We start from the raw sequence: 18,645 nt of genomic DNA, 5'->3' as shown, positions 1-18,645 counted from the left end.
GGAAGTGATGGGCTACCCTTTAGGTCTGCAAATTAAGCCACTTGGCCTGAAGGTGCTTTATTTTGAGGGGAGTCTCTCTCCTGGTTAGCCTGACTTACCCTGACCCCTGTGGCATGAAAGATCAAAGGAAAGGGGCACATAAACAGAGAAAGTCGTAAGCACCAGCCATGGTGAAGCTCCACCGGCAGACACTCGGGTTGAGCTGAGGCGTGGGCACAGGCCATCCTCTACTACTTCCACCTTTCATGGATGGCCCTTGCAACACCCCCTTCCAACCGAGAGTCAGGAGGAGCCTGAGACAGAGAATGGGGATACCCAGGGCCTTCCCGGCAGTGGGGGCAGGGCACAGGGCCCACTTACTTCTCAAGGGGGGGCAGGTCAAAGACAGCCAGCACTTCACTAACAATCAAGGCCCACAAAACTGATCTTGGGTAAAGCTGAGGGAAAGCAATAGCAGTATCCAGAACTGTCTTTTGGCTCTGCCACCAACCCCCCCACCCCCCGCTAGCCCCCCACCCCGACTTCTAAGTCTGGGGAGTTGATTCCAGAACTCAACAATAAACTGAATTAAGAGTAATTACAACCTTGACCCACCATTTCACTCTGTGTATCCTCCCCAGCAGGGTGGGGGTGGGGTAGTCCCAGACTGGGTCCAAAAAATGTTACCCATCCCTGCTCCCTGGGTTTCTGACAGCTCTTGGGGCCATAGGAATAACTGCTCCTCCCTCAAGATTTACAAACAGCCCTCTGGGGCAGGGGGCGGGGCCTAGGAAGACCCAGTCACATGACTGTCCGAGGTGGGAACTCAGCACAGCAAATCAGAGATGTCAGGAAACTGGACACTGGGCAAGAGCCCTCAGGATAGGGATTGAAGGAAATCTTTTAAACCACCGATGCTGAAATAAGACTTTAGTGTGCACAAAGAAAGCTCACATTACTGACGGAGAGAGGAAGGAGGGTGGGAGGGCCCAGGAGGCCCTGGGAAACCGGAGTGTGGAGACAAAGGCCTTGGGGCATAGGAGATGGCTGGGAGGGAAGGAGAGCGGAGGGGTGGGCCAGGCAGGCAGAGGCCATATCCGTTGCCTGGTGGGGGTCAGGGGCTGTGTGGAGGCAGGCTCTTGCTTCACCACACTGGTCCTCCTCTCACCTCTGTTGTTCTTAGCTTCCTCCTGTTCCCTGAGCCCTGTTTGCTTCCTGCCAGAGCCAAGAGCCTAGGGCCGGCCCTGCCCTGCTCCTTTAGTCTTTCCAGGGGCTGAAGTACTGGGCCTGTGGCAAGGAGAAAAAGAGTGTGATGGCCCTGGCCCAGGTGGTGCCCACCGTCTTGCTGCTCTGATTCTTCAGCAGCAACATTCACTGCAGGCTCCTCGTGTCACATGCTGAACTACAAAAGTCCTGTGGCTCTCAGTCCAGGGGAGAACACGGCAGGTCAACAGGCCACTTGACCACAGCACATGAGTGCTCTGTCTGGGTTCCCTCTACTCCTGGCTCGAAGGCCCAGGGCAGTGTGAAAGGAAAGTGGGGCCGGCCTCTTGACTTTGCCAGGCCACGAATCACTTCTTTTCATGACAAACATGCTTTTCCCCACCAGAGACTAGTGTGATCCAGTTCCTTGGGGATTGAGGGTGAGGTTTGCTCTCCAGCTTTCTCAGAGACTTGTGAAATCTGAGACCCAAGCCACAGCCTGTGGCCAATGTGTCAGACCCAAGTCAGAGGTTACAGGAGGAAGGACAAACAGAGAAGTCAGAGCACAGGCAAGTTGGGAGCCCAGGAGCATTGGGAGGATGGGTGGAGAGATTCTCACCAGACCCAGCCTGTCTCCATCAAGGGCTGGGGGCTAGGGGAGGGAAGAGTTCCTGAGCCAGCCGGTGCTGCCTGTCAGAGGGACAGAGGCCAGAAGAGAGGCTGCCAGAGCAGGGGTTGGGCTGTGCTTAAGTCTGCAGGCTCAGGAGTCAGGCTGGATCTGTGCCTTGGTTCTGACATTTACACGCCGCCTGCTGCCTGTGTGATTAACCTCTCAGTGACTCTGGTTAGCTTGCTCATCTGTAAAATGGGATCATAACAATACCTGTCTCATGGGGTTATCTGGATTCATAGAGAAAAGAGTCTTAGTTCAGTAAGTAGTACCTATGACTATTATTACCTAGAGAACTTGAGAAAATCAGGGGTGTGGAGGTTGTTGCTACAGAAATTGGAGAGACCAGGGCAGACTGAGAGGGTCCCTTTCAGCAGAGTAGGAGGCCAGCCTCAGGCCTGCAGAACAAGTGGGAAGAGGGTAGACAGTTGGGTCCTCTGGTGCCCCTTCCTGGCCCTGCTCACTGCTACTCCTGGCCCAGGCTCTACCCTCTTTAGGGTGAAGTTTTTCTTTGCATTTGCCCAGGAATTGGGCTCTCTGTTTCTCCCTCACTATACCCCCACACTGGGCATTTGATCCTTTTTTTTTTTTTTAAAGTTTATTTATTTCTTTTGAGAGAAAGAGTACACACACACACACACACACACACACACACACACACACACACAAGTGGGGAATGGCAGAGAGAGAAGGCGGGGAGAGAGAACCCCAAGCAGGCTCCTCCTCAATGTCAGCTCAGGGTCCGCCTCAGGGCTCAGAACCAAGGAGATCTGACCTGAGCCGAAATCAAGAGTCCCCATGCTTAACAAGCAGGCTCCTCCTCAATGTCAGCTCAGAGTCTGCCTCAGGGCTCAGAACCAAGGAGATCTGACCTGAGCCGAAATCAAGAGTCCCCATGCTTAACTGCTAAACCGACTGAGCCACCCAGGCGCCCCAGGGCATTTGATTCTTGATAAGAAAGATGAAGGTCCTCCAAGGCAGCTCCACACCCCATGCTGCCTTCTCCACCCATCTGCCAGTCAGGAGCTCAGGAGTTGCAGTGGGGGTTGGCATGCTGCTGGCTCTGGGCAGCCCACCTGACCACTTCCTTCCCCTCCTAAGCGGGGGGCTTGAGGGGGCACCACCTGGGGTTGGCAGTGAGCCAGGAGTTCCTGCCAGCGGACGTAGGTCTGGGCCGCCAGGTCCTTGAGTCTGGTCCGGTGCATGGCGTGGGGGCTCTCCCGGATATGGGTGTTGATGTGGCGGTCCAACTGCATGCACAGCAGCTGCAGCTCTCCCTGCAGGGGTGGGGTGTTCATGGGGGAGGGTGTGGCATGGGCCAGGCCCATCCGTAGTAGGGAAGGAGGGAGAATGAAGTCAGAGAAAGGGAGGGATAGATTTTTTTTTTTTTAATATATGTTTTATGTTTATTTACTTATTTTTGAGAGGAAGAGAGAGTAGAGGGAGGGGCAGAGAGAGAAAAAGAATCCTAAGCAGGCTTCCATGCTCAGCGAGGAGCCTGATGCGGGGCTTGATATCATGACCATGAGATCATGACCTGAGCAGATATCAAGAGCCAAATGCCCAACTGACTGAGCCACCTAGACACTCCGAGAGGGACAAATCTGAATGACTGCCCAGAAGTAGGGTAGGAAAGGGAGGAGAGGAATAGGGCAGCTGCTGGGGGCTCGGGTCAGTATCCATTAGCAATGCCTCATGGGACACTGGGAGAAGGAAGGAACCTGGCTCCCCTAGACCCACTTCTTTCTCAGCCTCCCACTCTTTGCAGCTCCTGACAGTGGGCTGGCCTCCACCTTAGCCTCTTGGATAACTCACCCACTGGTCTGGAGTAATGTCCTGGCAGCTGACCACCACCCCGGCCAGTGTCAGAAGGCTGTGGCACAGGTAGCAGACCTGGGAAGAACAGAGAGAGACAGGCTTCCCTAACTCCGTCCCCTCCAGACTCCTTGTTCTCAGGCCCAGCGGCCGAGGACAGGGACTCAGCCCACCACTGGGCTTCCACCGACAGTTTCCAAGGAGGTGTCTCTAAGGAGGGCTATAGACCCACTCACTCAGAACTCTTCCTCTGATGAATGACTATCCTCCCTTCATTCAGAAAAAGGAGAAATCTAATCTCTGCCATCTAGAAACCCATAAGGTCACGCAGCCCTGTCCCGGGAGCCCAGCATGCTAGGGACCTGTCTACTCTGACCTCTGCCTGGTATCTGTGGTCCTGCTCTGTTCCCTGAGGCACCCACCCATGCCAGATGCCACTATTTCTATGTGAGGACATGGCCCCTGGGTGTCCAGCCTGTCCCTCGGCAGGACACCACTTGCACAGACAGACGTGGAACCCTGTCTGGACAGTCAAACCATGTCGACCTGAAGAGGCAAATGAAGAGAAGAGAGGCAAATGGGAGACAGCTTTGGTTTAGCATCTGCACACTTTATCCTCCAACTCATATCCTTGCTCTTGCCCCCTGGACACTTGGGAGGCGGGATGTGCAAACAGAACAAAGGCCAATTCCATCAGATCAGGGAATGGTTTGATTCCTGGATGCCCCTGGACTCTGTCGCTGCCCATTCACTTATGGGATGTTCATCTGCTGTGCAGACCAAGTGAGGCGTAGGGAGGACCCTCAAAGACAGGTGTGGCTTCTGACCTGAAACACAGCCTGCTCCTGGTGCTCTGAACTCCTCTCTGTGGGCACTCCCCTCCTCCACTCAGAGGTGCCTGTTGCCTTGTCCCCTTTAGACTCCTATGTCTAAGATAGGGAGGGTGGCAGGAAACAACCCCACCGTTGTGACCGTGGCCGATAACTAGCTCTGAGGCTGAGCTGGGATGGGAGAGGCGAGCTCCAGAGACAGCCAGCAGGGTTTAAGCATGGTGATAACAGGGCTAGAGCTTAGAACCAGCCCAAGCCTCCCCTGTGCCCCCACTTTCTCTGCCTATACCGTCCTCCTCTCTTAGAGTATCTGGAGATGCCCCAGAAACAGCAGTGGCCACTCTGCACAGACCCAGTAGCCTCCTTAGGGCAGAAGCCAGAACCACTTTTGAGGGCACCAGACCTGATACTATGGAGTATCGTCTTGTTGAACTCAAATACTACTCTGCAAAATCCTGAGAAGGGAAGCCACCTACCCCCACCCTGGACCCAGCCTGCTCTTCAGCGTGACAGCTGAGGCCCACAGGTGGTGTGACCCCATGGTCTGGCCAGGTTGGGCGACACCACACCCCGCAGGCAGGGAGAAGACGCAGTGGGGAAAGCCAAGGGGAGCGCCGGTGTGCCTTCCGGGCAGTGCTGCCCCAGGTTTGGCAAGATCCAGTTTCTGAGCCAGCTGCTCCTGTCAGGTCCTGCAGCTGCCCGTACCCGAATCCCCCAGCTGGGCTGGCGTGTCAGTGAGCTGGCTCGCTGGCAAGCTGCTCCTTCCCCCAAGCTCCCCTTCCCCAGCCTGTCCTGGCCTTAAGAAGGTCCACAGCATTCAGAACATTCAGAACCCTAACGCCTCAGTCCTCGCAAAAAGCTCAGGCCGCCCCCACTGCCCCCATAAAGCAGGCACAAGTCTGTATGCCAGACACTGTGCCTTGACTAAGACACAGCCACAAACACTTACACATTAGAAAAAGATACTTCAGAGGCACCCGGGTGGCTCAGTTGGTTAAGCATCTGACTTCGGTTCAGGTTATGATCTCCTGGTCTGTGGGCTCAAGCCCTGCGTTGACCTCTGTGCTGATACCTCTGAGCCTGGAGTCTGCTTTCCATTCTGTATCTCCCTCTCTCTCTGCCCCTCCCCACCCCCCTCTCTCAAAAATAAAAAACATTAAAAAGAAAAGAAAAGAAAAAGATACTCCAGGAAGGCAATCATTTGGTCAACAAATACTAAATCTTAGCTTCCCCATGGACCAAAAGGAGAAAGTGTCCTTCTAGGTTTTTTTGGTGGGGGAGGGGGTGATATGCAGCTCAGAAGGCTTCAGGGAGGAAGTGACTAAGCTAGGCCAGGCCTCAAAGGAACAGCAGGATCTGAGGTGAAGATGGCCCTGTTAAGGGTGGTGGCTGGGCTAAGATTACAACACCAGACAGATCCTAGGGCTGATGCAAGAAACAGAGGCAGGGCACATTGGGGGACTGACCATCAGGTGGCTGGCTGGGCTGCAACAGGGGGGATGGAGGGAACATCCTGAGGACAGGGCTGGCCCCAGACAGCCTAGACAGTGAGCAGTGGAGGCCATTCGAGGCTCTTGAGCAGAGAGGTTGGGTTGTGGGAACAGATGGCCCCCAACCCCACCAGGGAAGGAGGCACCAGAATCAGTTTTGATGGAATTCACTAGAGTGAAAATGTGGCTCTCTCTGACAGGATTATAGGATGTGAGAAATAAGTCCACCAACCCAATCAAAAGAGGAAGAGAGGAATGTGGAGACTTGGAGCACAGTGAAGTGAGGCTTTAATCAACCAAGAGCAAGTGTTTGATGGACAGGCACACTCGGGGCAGTTACAGCAGACAATTCATCTCCTAGCGTGCAAGTCCCTCCCCTGGTTGCTCATTGGCTGAGTACTACAGAGGTTACAGCCTTACCCGGATGTCACCTATGCTCGTGTAAGGCACAAAGTAGTCTGATTGGAACAAATGTATGTTCCTTGAGGTGATGCAGAGACTTTCAGTCCCTCTTCTCTTTGTTCCCTGGAGCATGTTCATTGCAAAGCCCGTGAAAATAAGCCTGCAAAATGGAGAGGGGAATAACCTGAAAGTGTCTAAGGGTTTGAGACTCCATTGTTGGAGGGTTGGCGGCAGCCGGGGGGAGGGGGGGGGGGTTCGTACATATTTCCAATAGGTTGTAAACCTACTGTTAACCAGACAGCACAGCTTTTATTTGGTATTTCTGAAAATGAATCATCTCCCTTACTTCTCACATAGGACACCCTTTATCTTTTCTTTTCTAGGGTTATTTTTCTACAATGTGGGTGCTTTATTCGGATAACCCAAATACAATTAAAGTTTTTAAAAATTAATTTTAAAGAAGACAATACCAGTTATTATTGATTGAGCCTATTGGATTTAGGGTAGGTGTGGGGGCAAGGGAGAAAGATATGACCCTGAAAAAGAGCAGTGCTCTTAGCACGGGGGCCCCTCTTTGAGAGGGCACTGAACAAGCTGCTAGTGAGAGGTGGTAGGAGTTGCCAAGAAAATATCCAAGGGCCACAGATCCATGGGTTGGTCAGAGGAAGGCCGGGAAAGACGCCTATCTGAGTGATCTTTGCATTTCAGAGGCCCCTGTGCTGTGTACAAAGCCCTGGGCTAAAAGGGATCTTGGAGCCACTCTGGAATTGGTACAGAGGCCAGTCTCTGTCCCTGGAGGTTTCAGGCAATCTTGCTCCCCCTCATCCACCCCCCCCACCCCCCCACCCCCAAAGAATCTATCTTCTGGGAGGGAGGCGGGGTGAGGGTGGGTCCAGGATCTGAGGAATGCCCTGGAGGAAAGTCTGTGCTGTGGGGGATTTACTGAGAGAAAAAAACTGCTTGGGACTAAGTGTGTGTGGGTTTCACAACTTGATTCTTAGGCTGATTCCCATAATTGAATCTAGAGGGAAAATCCCAGGAAAACTATTCTGAATGTGTGTTTGGGGGGGGGGGGGTGGCGAATAACAAGAAGGAAATGGTAGTCCCGAAGATAGGACCCTGTTTACCACATTTTATAAGCTGATTTCCCAAATCAGGAAGAAAACCTTGCCCACTAGCTGCAAGGAGGGCTGAGTGCATATCTTCCTTACACTTAGGGGTGATCCCTTGAGGGGAGGCCCTTCAAGGAAGACTTTGATCCAACGTAAGGGGAGGTGATTCAACGGGTGCACAGAAATCACCACAAAGACAGTAGTTTTTATAGTTGTACTTTTGGGAAAGAAAGGTTTCATACTGCATGGGAAGCATCCAGCCCATCTGGTCCTCTCCCTTTCCTGAGACACCCCCCCCACCTCCGCCGTGACCCCGGCATTGAGGAGAGGTAAGAGACAAAAAGAGCTCATCTAGAAAAAGGGAAAAGGAAAAAAGGTGGCACTGAGAGCATGCATAGCTTCTTCTGAACCCCACCCTTCCCAGACTCTTCTCCCTTGCTCCGTTTTGTGAAGGTTCCAGGAGCAGACATTAGCAGAAACTGGGGCTCTGGCTAGGAGGGGGCTGCACCTGAGCCTCCTTCCTCTGAGAGGCAGGCCCTGGGCACCAGCAGAGGTGGGGAGGGCAGGCCATTCTCTGGAGGACACAGAGTAAACAGCCAGGTGTGGGAGTTACGTTTCCTGCTCCAGTCACACCGTGGCCAGCTCCTGAACTTAGCAAGCCTGTTCCTGTCCTGGCTGGCACCACGGAGACATGGGGCTGTCTTCCCTTTCAAGACACAGGGAAGGGAAGTTGGGCCTGGGCCATGCAGCAGCTGGGCTGGTACACGGAGACGCCAAGGCCCCCTGCCTTCTCCCATTTCCTCCACAGCTGGAAACGCAAGGTGGCCCTTTCCTCAGCCTGAGGCACTTCCAAGTCCCTTAGTGTGTGTGTGTGTGTGTGTGTCTGGAGGGGGTAGAAGTCAGTGTGGCTTCAGGGTTAAAGGGCAGTGCAGAGACACTCCTTGGGGTGGGGGTGGGAGGTGCTATGCTTCTCCAGCCTTCAGGATGTGGTCTGAAGAATGGGCCCTCACCAGCTCAGGTGGCACAGCTCCTCCCCCACTGGGTGTCAGTGGAGGCTGGGAAGTCCCTATGGAAAATGGAGCCTAGGGAAACCTCAGTCAGCAAGTTGGGGAAAGGCAGAGTCTGAGGGTAAGGAGTGGGACGTGCCTGAACCCAATGTGGACAAGACGAGACTGTCCCCTGCCAGTGAGGCCTTTAGCTTTCATTTTCTGGGTCTCTCTCCAGAGTCAGGCGGGCCAACTTTTCTGGGAAGTTCTGTGCTGTGCAGTATGCCTCCTTCCTGGCTCTAGAGCCTGAAGGCGGGCCCTGCCCTCCCCCTGGGGAAGGAGGACAAGGATGAGGGATAGGGCCTGTCACCCTCCCAGGAGGAGGGGAAGGCCAAATTCTCCTTTATCTGGTCCAGCTAGTTTTGACCCCGGGGAACCACCAGCCAAGTCTCCATTTGTAGCACTTTCGTCACAAGACAAAAGGAAAAAAGGGTGAACATTTCCCAGGAATTTCATCCTTTAGAAAATTCCCCTCCAGCTAATGCCAAGGAGCAGGCTGTGGCCTGGGTTATTTACACAAAAAATGGGCAGAAAGGAGGCAGAGGATCTCCCAGGAAGCCACTCGCTCTGGCCAGAACATTACGGTTTCTTCCACCTCCAGTCATGACCAAAGATCCAGGCTTACCCTAGGCAAGTCTCCAAACCAAGCCCTCTCTCTGGGGGCTGCCAGGCCGGGTGGGCATCCTGTGGGAGCAGGTCCAGCCAGGCTCTGGGGCAGCTGCCTGGGGTGCTGGGGTTGGGGCGGTGGGGAACAAAGGCCGACTCAGGAACACCTGCTGAGGAAAACCAAGACTGACCCAAAGGACATGGCCTCCCCTGCCTGGCTGCTAGGGCCAAGGGGGCTCCTGCTCAGGAAGCTGGCCCTGAATGCCTACAGGTACCAGCTCCCTGCCTGGGATGCCAGGAGCCCAGAGTAGCCTCCTTTGCTATCTCCTCTCTATGCTCACAGGACCTGCATTCAACCACAACCTGCCTAGGCTGCTCTCAGCTCTGTCCAGAGGGCCTGACGATGGACCCCAGGGGGAGAATTCTGCACAGGTCCCATCATTGCCACACGCGGGTCCACTCACGGCTTTTGCTCGGCTGGAGACAGATGCACCCACACATGATGAAGGTCTAGAACTAAGCTAGTCTGGGAAAGACTGAAGCAGCACTGGTCTGCCATGGCACAATTCAGACCCAAGGCTAGAGCTGGGTCTCCACCAATTTTCTTTTCTTTTTTTCTTTTTGAAATTAAATTGAAACCTACAGCACCACTTCACAGTGCCCTGACCCAGCAGGGCTCCCGGAGAGGCCTGATGGTTCTCATTTTGAGCAGATGTGGAAGCTGAGCTTGGAGAGGTCCCCCGACTGCATAACCATCTCCAGTAAGGGTTAGGTCTGAAGCAGATGTCTGTACTCTCTCCCTAAGGCTGAACAAGCTCTATGTGTGTTTTCCATAAAGGGGACTTAACACTGAAGACACCTCCTTTCAGAAAGAACAGGCTCCCTTTGCACTGCACAGCAGGGGCCTAAGGGCCTGATAGTGGAAGGACAGGGAGAAGACAAGGCTGTACCCCCAGACAGGGAGCAGGGCCCAAGCTTGAGCCCCAAGGGCATGGTCCAGGTACCTTACCACAGGATGGGCAAATAACAACAACAATAATTAGTAATGACTAATCCTGAGGTAGGGCCACTTGCAGGCCCCAGGCCAAGAGCCTTAGCCTGGTGAGAGAGCCAAACCTTGTCCAGCTGGTATGTCCACTAGAACACAAGATGAGAGGGGATGCATTTTTCTAGGTGAGCCCCATCGGGACAGGTCCTGGAGTATAGCACCTGCCATCACCTCTAGGATGCTATTTCTTCCCTGTGCCCACAAGCAAAGCACATGACATATTCCCCTTGCTCATGCTGCTACTGTTCCAAGGTTACTCCCTGACCTCGGCTTGGGGCCGGCACTAAAGCAGCAAGCAGAGGACTGTGCTCAACGGAAAGCTGAGTTTGGAAGAGAGTCTGACCAGGACAGGTCATGGGTCATAAGTCCTAGCAAGAAGGAAATGACAAGGATGCATGACTGTTAATTAGGAAATGAGACAGTGCCACAAGGTCTCTTTGCTGCCAAGGGTCTCTGAAGGCACAGAGCTGAGAGGCCCGAGAGCAGAAGCAAAAGGCAGGGCTCCTGCCACACTTACCCTCTGGGCTTACAAGGCCAGACAGTTGGTTCTGTAAATGGAGGTGCCGGTGTAGGCACGGGGGTGGGTGGAGCCCAAACGTGGAGCAAAGATGAGGCCAACTGAGGGTGACAGGAGACAGGCTGGCAGAGTTTGGCTAGGAACCGGACTTCTGGCTCAGCTGTGGGGAATAGCCACTGCCTGGAAAGTTGCTCTCAGGTCCCAGCTGGATGGATGGGCAGGCAGTGTCCACGGAGACTGCTGAAGGATCCTAGAGGCCCAGCATGTGCCCATCTGCTCAGATTCCTCAGAAGACGGGCCCCTTAACTGGACTTCTGGCTGCTCAGAGAAAATACTCATACTTCTCTCTGCCCAGGGTCAGAGACTCAAGACCCAGAGACTCAAGACCCTAAACCCAAGACAGATAGAGGGATTCTCTTTTAAGCTTTATCCCAAACTGGACCCTGAGCAGCCTTGGCCCCTGCTCCCGGTACTGAGGATAAGGAGGGACACGGGAGGCCCTGGCACAGTGGAGTTGGGGTAGGAAAGAGATGGAGTTGGGACAAAAGCAGGAAGACTAGGGGCTTTTAATTCCTGTGGATCTGCTGCAGGGAGGTTATCTCAGAGCATCTGACCCATTCCTGTGTCTGCTGGTGGGAGGAATAAGGGGCTGCAAGCAAACCTTTGCTAGAGTGCTCCCACCCAGCCCACCCTTCCTTTCTGGCTTCCTGCTGGCCGTGGGGGGTAGGGGAGATGACAAGTGGGGATTGGCTGGCTCTTCCTGCTCCTCCGGCTGGGATGAGAGACCCTGACCCCAGGGGGATGTGGACCGGAAACCCAGCTCTGCTGACTACCCAGAGAGGGACAAGATTCTCAGTGCAAACGTTTGAGAATTTAGGGCTGGCCATGCGCATGCACATCAGTATGTGGGTGCCAGTGTTGGAGGGAGCCACTGAAACCATCCAGGGTGCGGGCATGGGCATCTTTCAGGGGATGGAGAGGCTGCAGAGAGTACTGGCCTCTTCAAAAGCCATTTCCTCAAAAGCTTCTTCTCTTTCTTATCTTTCTCTTTCACTCACTGAAGTGGTGAGCTCACCTGGTGTGCTGACATGGGAAGAACCTAGAAAGCACTATTCTTATACTTGCCAGGGATACTGGAGAGTAGGGCCATTGCCCATGGCTGCAGACCAGGCATCTAAAGTTTTGGGGTACTCAGGATCCTGCTCTCTCCTTTATCAGAGTGTCCCAGTCTCCCATTCCCTATACTCCACGGTGATGACTTCAGCCCTGACTCCAGGGGAAGACATGTGACCCGGGCCTGCCAATCACTATATGCCTGGCTATATGACTGGCTTACAGATGAGCACATGACCCAATCCAAGCCACTGAGACTCAACTCTGGGATTCTAGACAGAATTTCTTTCCCCCTGGATAGGGCTGCTGAGGGAAGGACAGAAGCCTGGAGTTTCTCAGGGTCAGCAGGGAAGGCCTGCCTTGGAATGCACCAAAGGGGCAGAGCTGAGAGATGTAGAGAACAACACTGAGGTTTCATGACTCTGCTCAACTCCTGGTCCGGCTGAGCCCAATGAGCTGTTCTAGGACCTTCCAGGATGTGTGTCTGTGTTTCTGTAACTACAAAGTCCTGGCAAAGGCATGGGAGAAGGGACAAAAAAGGCAGTGAGCAGAAGAGCAGTTGAGAAGGCCATGGCCTGCCTGGAAACTGCTATTCCAACTGAGGAAGTGAGTGAGGGACTTTACACATCTTTCCTCGTCCCCCTTAGCTGCCTGGTGGGAGCTGAGCCCAGGCTGCTCAGTGCAGCACTTACAAGGCAATGTTCCTTGGAAGGTACAGCCCAGGAGGAGAGGCCGGTGTGTGGGGCTGGATGCAGGTGAGGTGGGAAGCGTCTCTCCCACAGGGCTGCACCTGCTAGGGCAGCCATTTCAGTAGGAGCAGTGGGACGCAGCTGAGATTGACTCTGGACCGATCCTCACAGGCAACTCTGTTTAGTTGTGTAAAGCAACGTGTGAACAGGCCATGGGTCAAATGAACAGACTGCAATGACCATGGGGATCCAAGGGCAGGGAAGACAGGTCAGGCACTGCCAGGAAGAAGGAACAGCAGGAGCAAAGAAAATGGAGGCTTGACCTCTCACATTTCCCAGGATTTCTGGAAAAGATGTCCCCTGTCTGGAATCAAATGATGTGGTTTGACTTGCAGGAGAAAAGCTGAAGGCATGAAGTAGGGTCTGCTGACAGAGGGGCTGAATGTGATGGGAGAGGCATTCAGGATTGCCTTTTCTTATGTAAGAATGGGAGGAAGACAATCACAGGGTTGTCGAGGAGGACTCTGAGGACTTGAAAGATGAAGAGAAGGAGTAGTGTTGGGCCAGAAGCAGATGAGTCACCTTGCATGGGGTAAGGGCTCTGCCTGAGGGAGGGACCCCCATGGGTCGCAAGAGGACTGGGCCTGGGGCAAGAGCAGGTTCAGAAGCTGCCTGAAGAATCCAAGCCTGCCCTCCCCCCAGTTTTAACTCTGTCGCTTCAAGCCCTGTTCACACACTTGCAAAGAAGCCAGAGTTCCTGGGACCCAAACAAAGCTGGTTTGGGCCTGGGCCCCATGTGGCCTTCAGATGCTCAGAAGTACCCGTTCTGAAGAGGCGCAGCAGCCTCCTAGGTGGGTGTGACCCGGGACTGATGCTTGGATCACCCCTTTGGGTCAGCTTCCCAGAGGCCATCTCTTTGAGGTTTATTTCAAAAGATGTTTGATGTTCTTCACTTTGGAGGAAGTAAGGAGGAACCAATCACAGACTTGGCAGGGAAGAACTCAGGATTCCTGAATATTTGTTTTCTGTCTTTTTTTTTTTAATTAACTAATTTATTTTGAGAGAGAGAAAGAGAGAAAGTGTGTGTGTGCGTGCATGTGTGTGTGCATGCACACAAGCAGGGGAGGGGCAGAGAGAGAAGGAGAGAGAGAATCCCAAGAAGGCTCCTCACTATCAGCGCAGAACCCAACATGGGGCTTGAACTCATAAACTGTGAGATCATGACCTGAGCAGACACCAAGAGTCAGATGCTTAACTGACTAAGCCACCCAGGTGTCCTATTTTCTGTTTCTTAAAACCAGTTGGTTTCTTCCCAACCCATCTAATCTTGCCCTAACCAAGGTCTCCAGCCCTGTGGGTATGACTCTCCCTAAGGTATAGGGTGAGGGGCAGGAAATAAGGATGGGCTCTTGCAGGTGAGAAGGCGGAGAGTGTGCGGAGAGGGGGAGGCTCCTGTTCCACCTGTGCTTCTGGGTGACCCAGGGTGAGGGGCCTGTGCTCCAGCCAAGACTGAGGGGGTATGAGCCACCAGGGCTCAGCGGCACCCTTTCTGCTCACTCTCCACAACCTCCCAAACCACACCCCAGTCACTCAGGCTGCTCTTGGCAGGGTTACCAACACAGGGACAGGCCAGCTGCCTTTGCAGCAGGAGCAAAAGCAGTAAAACTTGTTTGTCAACTCTACTAACACGAGGATACACCACAAAGATATAAAGACATGTACACAACACATATGCACACAGACATACATGTATGCACCCAGACACACACACACACACACACACACACACACACACACACACAGGGCAGGCCCACACCCTCTGCAGAAGATGTGCAGAGACCCAGGAGTGAGCTCAAAGGAGTTTGTGGGGGCAGAGCAGAGTTTGTTTACCCCAGAGCATCACTCCAGCTTGGAGCGCTCCCCCGCCCCCGCATAAAATCAACTCTTTACACACACACCTTCTCTAATACACAAACCATCCCCAACCTCACAAGCACAGAGCCAGACAGCAAGCGGTGTGCGTGGTGAGGAAGCTGACCGGAGCCACCTGAAGTCCTCAGGCTTGCTTTGGGTGGTGGGGCCTCCTGCAGCTGCCCCCCAGCCCCTGGGGGAGATGGGGACCATCAGAGATGCAGAGCCCTCAGTGGGCCCTGCACTGCCTGCCCCACGAGGACACTCATCAGGCTCCATGGAGAACATGCCCAGGAGGACGAGGAGAAAGGAACCCAGTTTCTGGTGCCTCAATGCAGCCCCAATCTGGGACTTCCCTCTTTGTGAACCTCTGTTTTCTTCTCACACAATGACAGTTAACTTCCTCAAAGTTCCCAAATTGAACCAAACTGGGGAAAAACTTATTACCCACTATAAGGATTCTGGTTCTGTAGACCTTCCAAAACTCCAGGGGAAGAATGGAACAACAAAAATTCCTTCACTATAGCAAAGGGCCAGGGGAGAGGTGGAGGAAGGGGGGGGGGGGGAGAGCAAGAAACAACAAGAAAGTATGGTAAATAGAAAGAGAACATACAATGGCAGGTCTAACAAGACCAAAACATCAATAATCTCAATAAACGTGAACAGGCCAACATTCTGAGGTTGGGCAGAATGCAAGTAGACAAAATCTGGCCCAAAATGGTCCATGCAAGTCAGCTAAAAGGAAACTCCTGGTTCTGGGTTAGAAGGCTGAGTGGGTCACTTTGAGGGGACAGCAGCAAATTGCATCCAGTCACATGTTTGTCTGCAGAGCAGTCAGAAGGACAGCCTCACCCAAAGGGGCCTGGGGTGTGGGGGGAGGGGTGCTGGTCTCTTACTGAACTGGTATCCAAGGACCAAATGGAGGCACTGGGAGGCCAACTCTCTGGAGCTGGTTCCTGCATTAAAACATCCTTTCCACCTCTCTCATCTGAATGCCACTGCCTCTTGAGGGGCTGTCTCAGACCCCCATGCCTCACTCTGGCCTAGATGTTTATTTTCCTCTGGGAGAGACCCGCTCAAACCAGGTGAGCACAGGGCCACTAATAACCACCAAGGGGCTAAGCAACCCCTTTATCAAGAGCACTTTAAAAGGCTGGAAGTGTTCTAATCATCTTGTTAGGAAGCAGAATCCTTTCTTCCTTTTTTTCAGAATCTTATATTCCACACAAGCTCTGCCATGATTTGCTAGGACACTTTGTGCCCTGACCCAGCTAGGACAAACAGCCAGGGCAGGAGCCCTCCCGTGGCCTCCCCTCCAGCCTCCCTGAAGGGTTGCAGCAGGACCATGTTGCTGCTTTTTGTTGTTCTTGGTGGTTAGCTTTCCCAGGCAGGAATCTCACTAGCTTATAATTACGAACAATGTGCCCTGATTGGTTCTCTCATAAGCAGGTAACACTTCTGAAGTCAAGGACCTCCGACAAGAGAAGTGCAGGCTATAAACCCTTGTGGCCTTAATGAAACAAGGACTTTAAGAGACAAGGCGGCTGACAAGCAGAGGCTGGTCAGAGGGCATGCAGAGGGAGGGAGGTTTCGAGAAGCAGGGCAGGAGGATGGATGGCCATAATGGGGTGGTAGAATAGAGTTCAGGGAGGGGGAGAGGAACTCATGTTGCATTCATTCGTTCATTCATTCACTCATCTAGTGCCAAATATGCCATGCCGAGAAGCCCTGGCTGTGCTCATGGTCTAGCTGGGGAGATCAACAAGTAAAGGGTCAACTGCAAAGCCACAGGATCAGTGAGGAGAGAAAGTCAAGCCCTGGGGCACCAGTCAGCAGCTCTCCCAGCCAGCCACTGGAGGACAGGGCAGGGAGGGGAAGAAGGCTGGGAGCTTCCTAGGAGAGGGAGGAGACTGGGCCAAATACCCACCCCCTCCTTCGTTCCTGCAAAGGAGGAGATGGGGAGAACAGGGGGAGGGGAGCCTGGCAGAAGTGTTTATCTGGAGGGCTGGAGGAGGGCAGTCACCCCAGCCTCTCACAGGAAATCTTCCAGACAGGGTGAGCAAGGCCTGGGGGGATGGGGCTCAGCACTGCAGCCCCAAGGGTTAGGAAAGCCCTTTCCTCCAGGTCAGGTTGCCTGGGGCCAAGCTCACTCTGGCCTTAGTTTCCCCACTGTGCTTGGACAGAAGGAAGTCAAAGACTTTGAGCTCTAGGGATGAAAGGCTCAGCCCAGGCACAGACCACCACTCCCTGTAAAATAGGGCTGGTGACGCCACTGCTCTTTTTGGCTGGTGAGTAGCCTGATCACCTTTGAAGATGAAACATGCTTGGGCCTAATGAGGAGTCAGTTGGCCAAGGTGGGAGTAGGGCTGGGCTGTGGGAGCCTGGCACCTGCCCCACCAGGCCCCTCGTGGTCAGCACGGCACCTGCCCAGGAGGACAGAACTCTTCCCATTTCTGTGCAGACCCGCGTCCCCGAACCAGCCCCACCTCCTCCCCTTCCCAGCTCAGTGCCCTTTCCCTCCTCTGCTCCAGGCTGGGATCAATCCTAGGTGGGTTCAAGCTGCAGCAAAGGCCTTGGAGACCTGCGTTGGCCTCATGTGTCTCCTTCACTTGCCCTTGGACCCATGTGCCCCCTTCACTGCCCTGGGCTGGGCCAACACTCTAACCCTACCCTTTTGGGGCACCCTGATGAGACATACTGTCCCCTCCATGTTTCCAGGTCAAACAGGTCATTTCCAATATGGCAGCTGACAAGGGGGACACAGTTTCCCTTATATGCATGAGAACAGTACTCAAAATAAAGGATACCCTCAGCCCGCTTCCTCCTCTTCTTCCTGGTTGTTGAACAGACATTTGCTGCCAGATGGGCTCTGAAAAGCAAGGAGCCAAGTGGAAGCCTCTGGCTTGGTAGTCCCAACTCTGCTGGGTGAGGTCACAGGAGTGGGCTCCAAAGTGTCTGAAGCACACACTCCTCACTGGGCAGATCAGATATAAGCCTTTTCTTTTCTGCTACCACTCCCTCTTCTTCCTCTCTCCTTTTTCCTTCCCCTAACCCAGCCTGGGTCCTGCCCACTTGTGTCCTGCTCAGACAGACCCTTCCCGCCTATGGGCTGACCCCACCTCCTTTCTAGAAGCCCTGGAACATCCAAACACAGTCTCCACAACCAGCACATTTCTCAGGAAATAGATGGGGAAAGAGAACAGGGCATACACACAGCTCACATTCTCCTGGGAGGCAGGCAGCAGTCTCGTAAATGCACTAATATTACGCACAGCTAAAAGATAACCTTACCTACATGTTCCAGAAGAGGCGCATACACCTGGGATTATCATATCTTCTTAATGGTTCATTTGTGTTCATTAAGTAAATTAATTCATTTATCTGATTTGCAGAGCAATGCCCAAAGGGTGGACTTCTGGATCATCAACATCCAACCTCCGAGTGAGCTTTTGGAATTACCACTTTCCTAAATTAGGAAGATCTCTATCTCTACTCTTCATCCTCGAGGCCCCAAGGATAGGGGAGCTCACTGAGATCCACACAACCCCCACTCTCCCCACCTCCCAGAGTCAGACTTGGGGCTCCCACTCTGAAGCCCCTATACCCCTATACCACTGTCCCTGCCTGACATTCACCCCAAGGGTCCACAGGCCTCATTATTCCAAACACCACAACCTGAAGACTCTGGGGTACCTCTTTGCCCCAGACTCCCACCAATGCATGGCTTTTGGGAAAGCTGAACAATGTCTAGAAAGTCAATTAGGAAGAACTGGGGAAAGGCCAAGGACTCAGCCTCAGGGGCAACCACAGCGAAAAACAGGGAGGAGGTACCCAGCTCTGCCCTAGGAACACAGAATGCCTGTCACATCTGGACATTCCCTCCCAGCCCCGCTTTCCTCACCAGCATTATTTCAGCCCTTGCATCCTCTTTAAACTATGCTGTAGGACTACAGGGCACTCCACAAATGCACTGCTAGCAAATGCATGTGCTAGCAAATGCACATGGGACTATAAAGAATGCAGCAAAACCCAGAAGCAGGGCCAGAGGGCCAGAGTGCCTGTGCATGGAGTGCCCCACTGAGCCTCTGTGAGGGGCACGGGCAAGGGCCCTAATTACAGGCTATGCAGGGATGATGAGCACCTCCTCTCACCAGAGGGAGGCGCTTGCTAGAATTTTAAAGGCCTTGGGGTTTTAGGAGGACTGGCAGCAATAA

At 53.5% G+C, this 18,645-nt stretch overlaps 1 protein-coding gene across 9 annotated transcripts in view; it reads right to left on the bottom strand.

Annotated features, from left to right (window-relative positions):
* Window positions 1-894: 894 nt before the first annotated feature.
* FAM178B (family with sequence similarity 178 member B) overlaps window positions 895-18,645 on the bottom strand; it is a 114,267-nt gene continuing 96,516 nt past the window's right edge. For 4 of the 9 annotated variants that reach the window (XM_042932073.1, XM_042932076.1, XM_042932081.1 and 1 more), the window contains 3 exons: window positions 3,668-3,745; window positions 2,977-3,180; window positions 895-1,266 (listed from right to left, as the gene is read on the bottom strand). In XM_042932073.1, the coding sequence (XP_042788007.1) occupies window positions 1,237-1,266; window positions 2,977-3,180; window positions 3,668-3,745 (312 nt within the window). In that variant the 3' untranslated portion in view covers window positions 895-1,236. Of the gene's footprint in view, window positions 1,267-2,976; window positions 3,181-3,662; window positions 3,746-6,430; window positions 6,550-9,172; window positions 9,324-17,238; window positions 17,301-18,645 lie in introns of those variants that run through there. The other 5 variants (XM_042932074.1, XR_006200633.1, XM_042932077.1 and 2 more) reach the window with 5 other exon arrangements.

Source organism: Panthera leo, chromosome A3 (assembly GCF_018350215.1).
Source record: "Panthera leo isolate Ple1 chromosome A3, P.leo_Ple1_pat1.1, whole genome shotgun sequence".
NCBI lineage: Eukaryota > Metazoa > Chordata > Mammalia > Carnivora > Felidae > Panthera > Panthera leo.
Note: the sequence above shows the minus strand (reverse complement) of the source record. Positions and strands in the feature narration are given on the sequence as shown.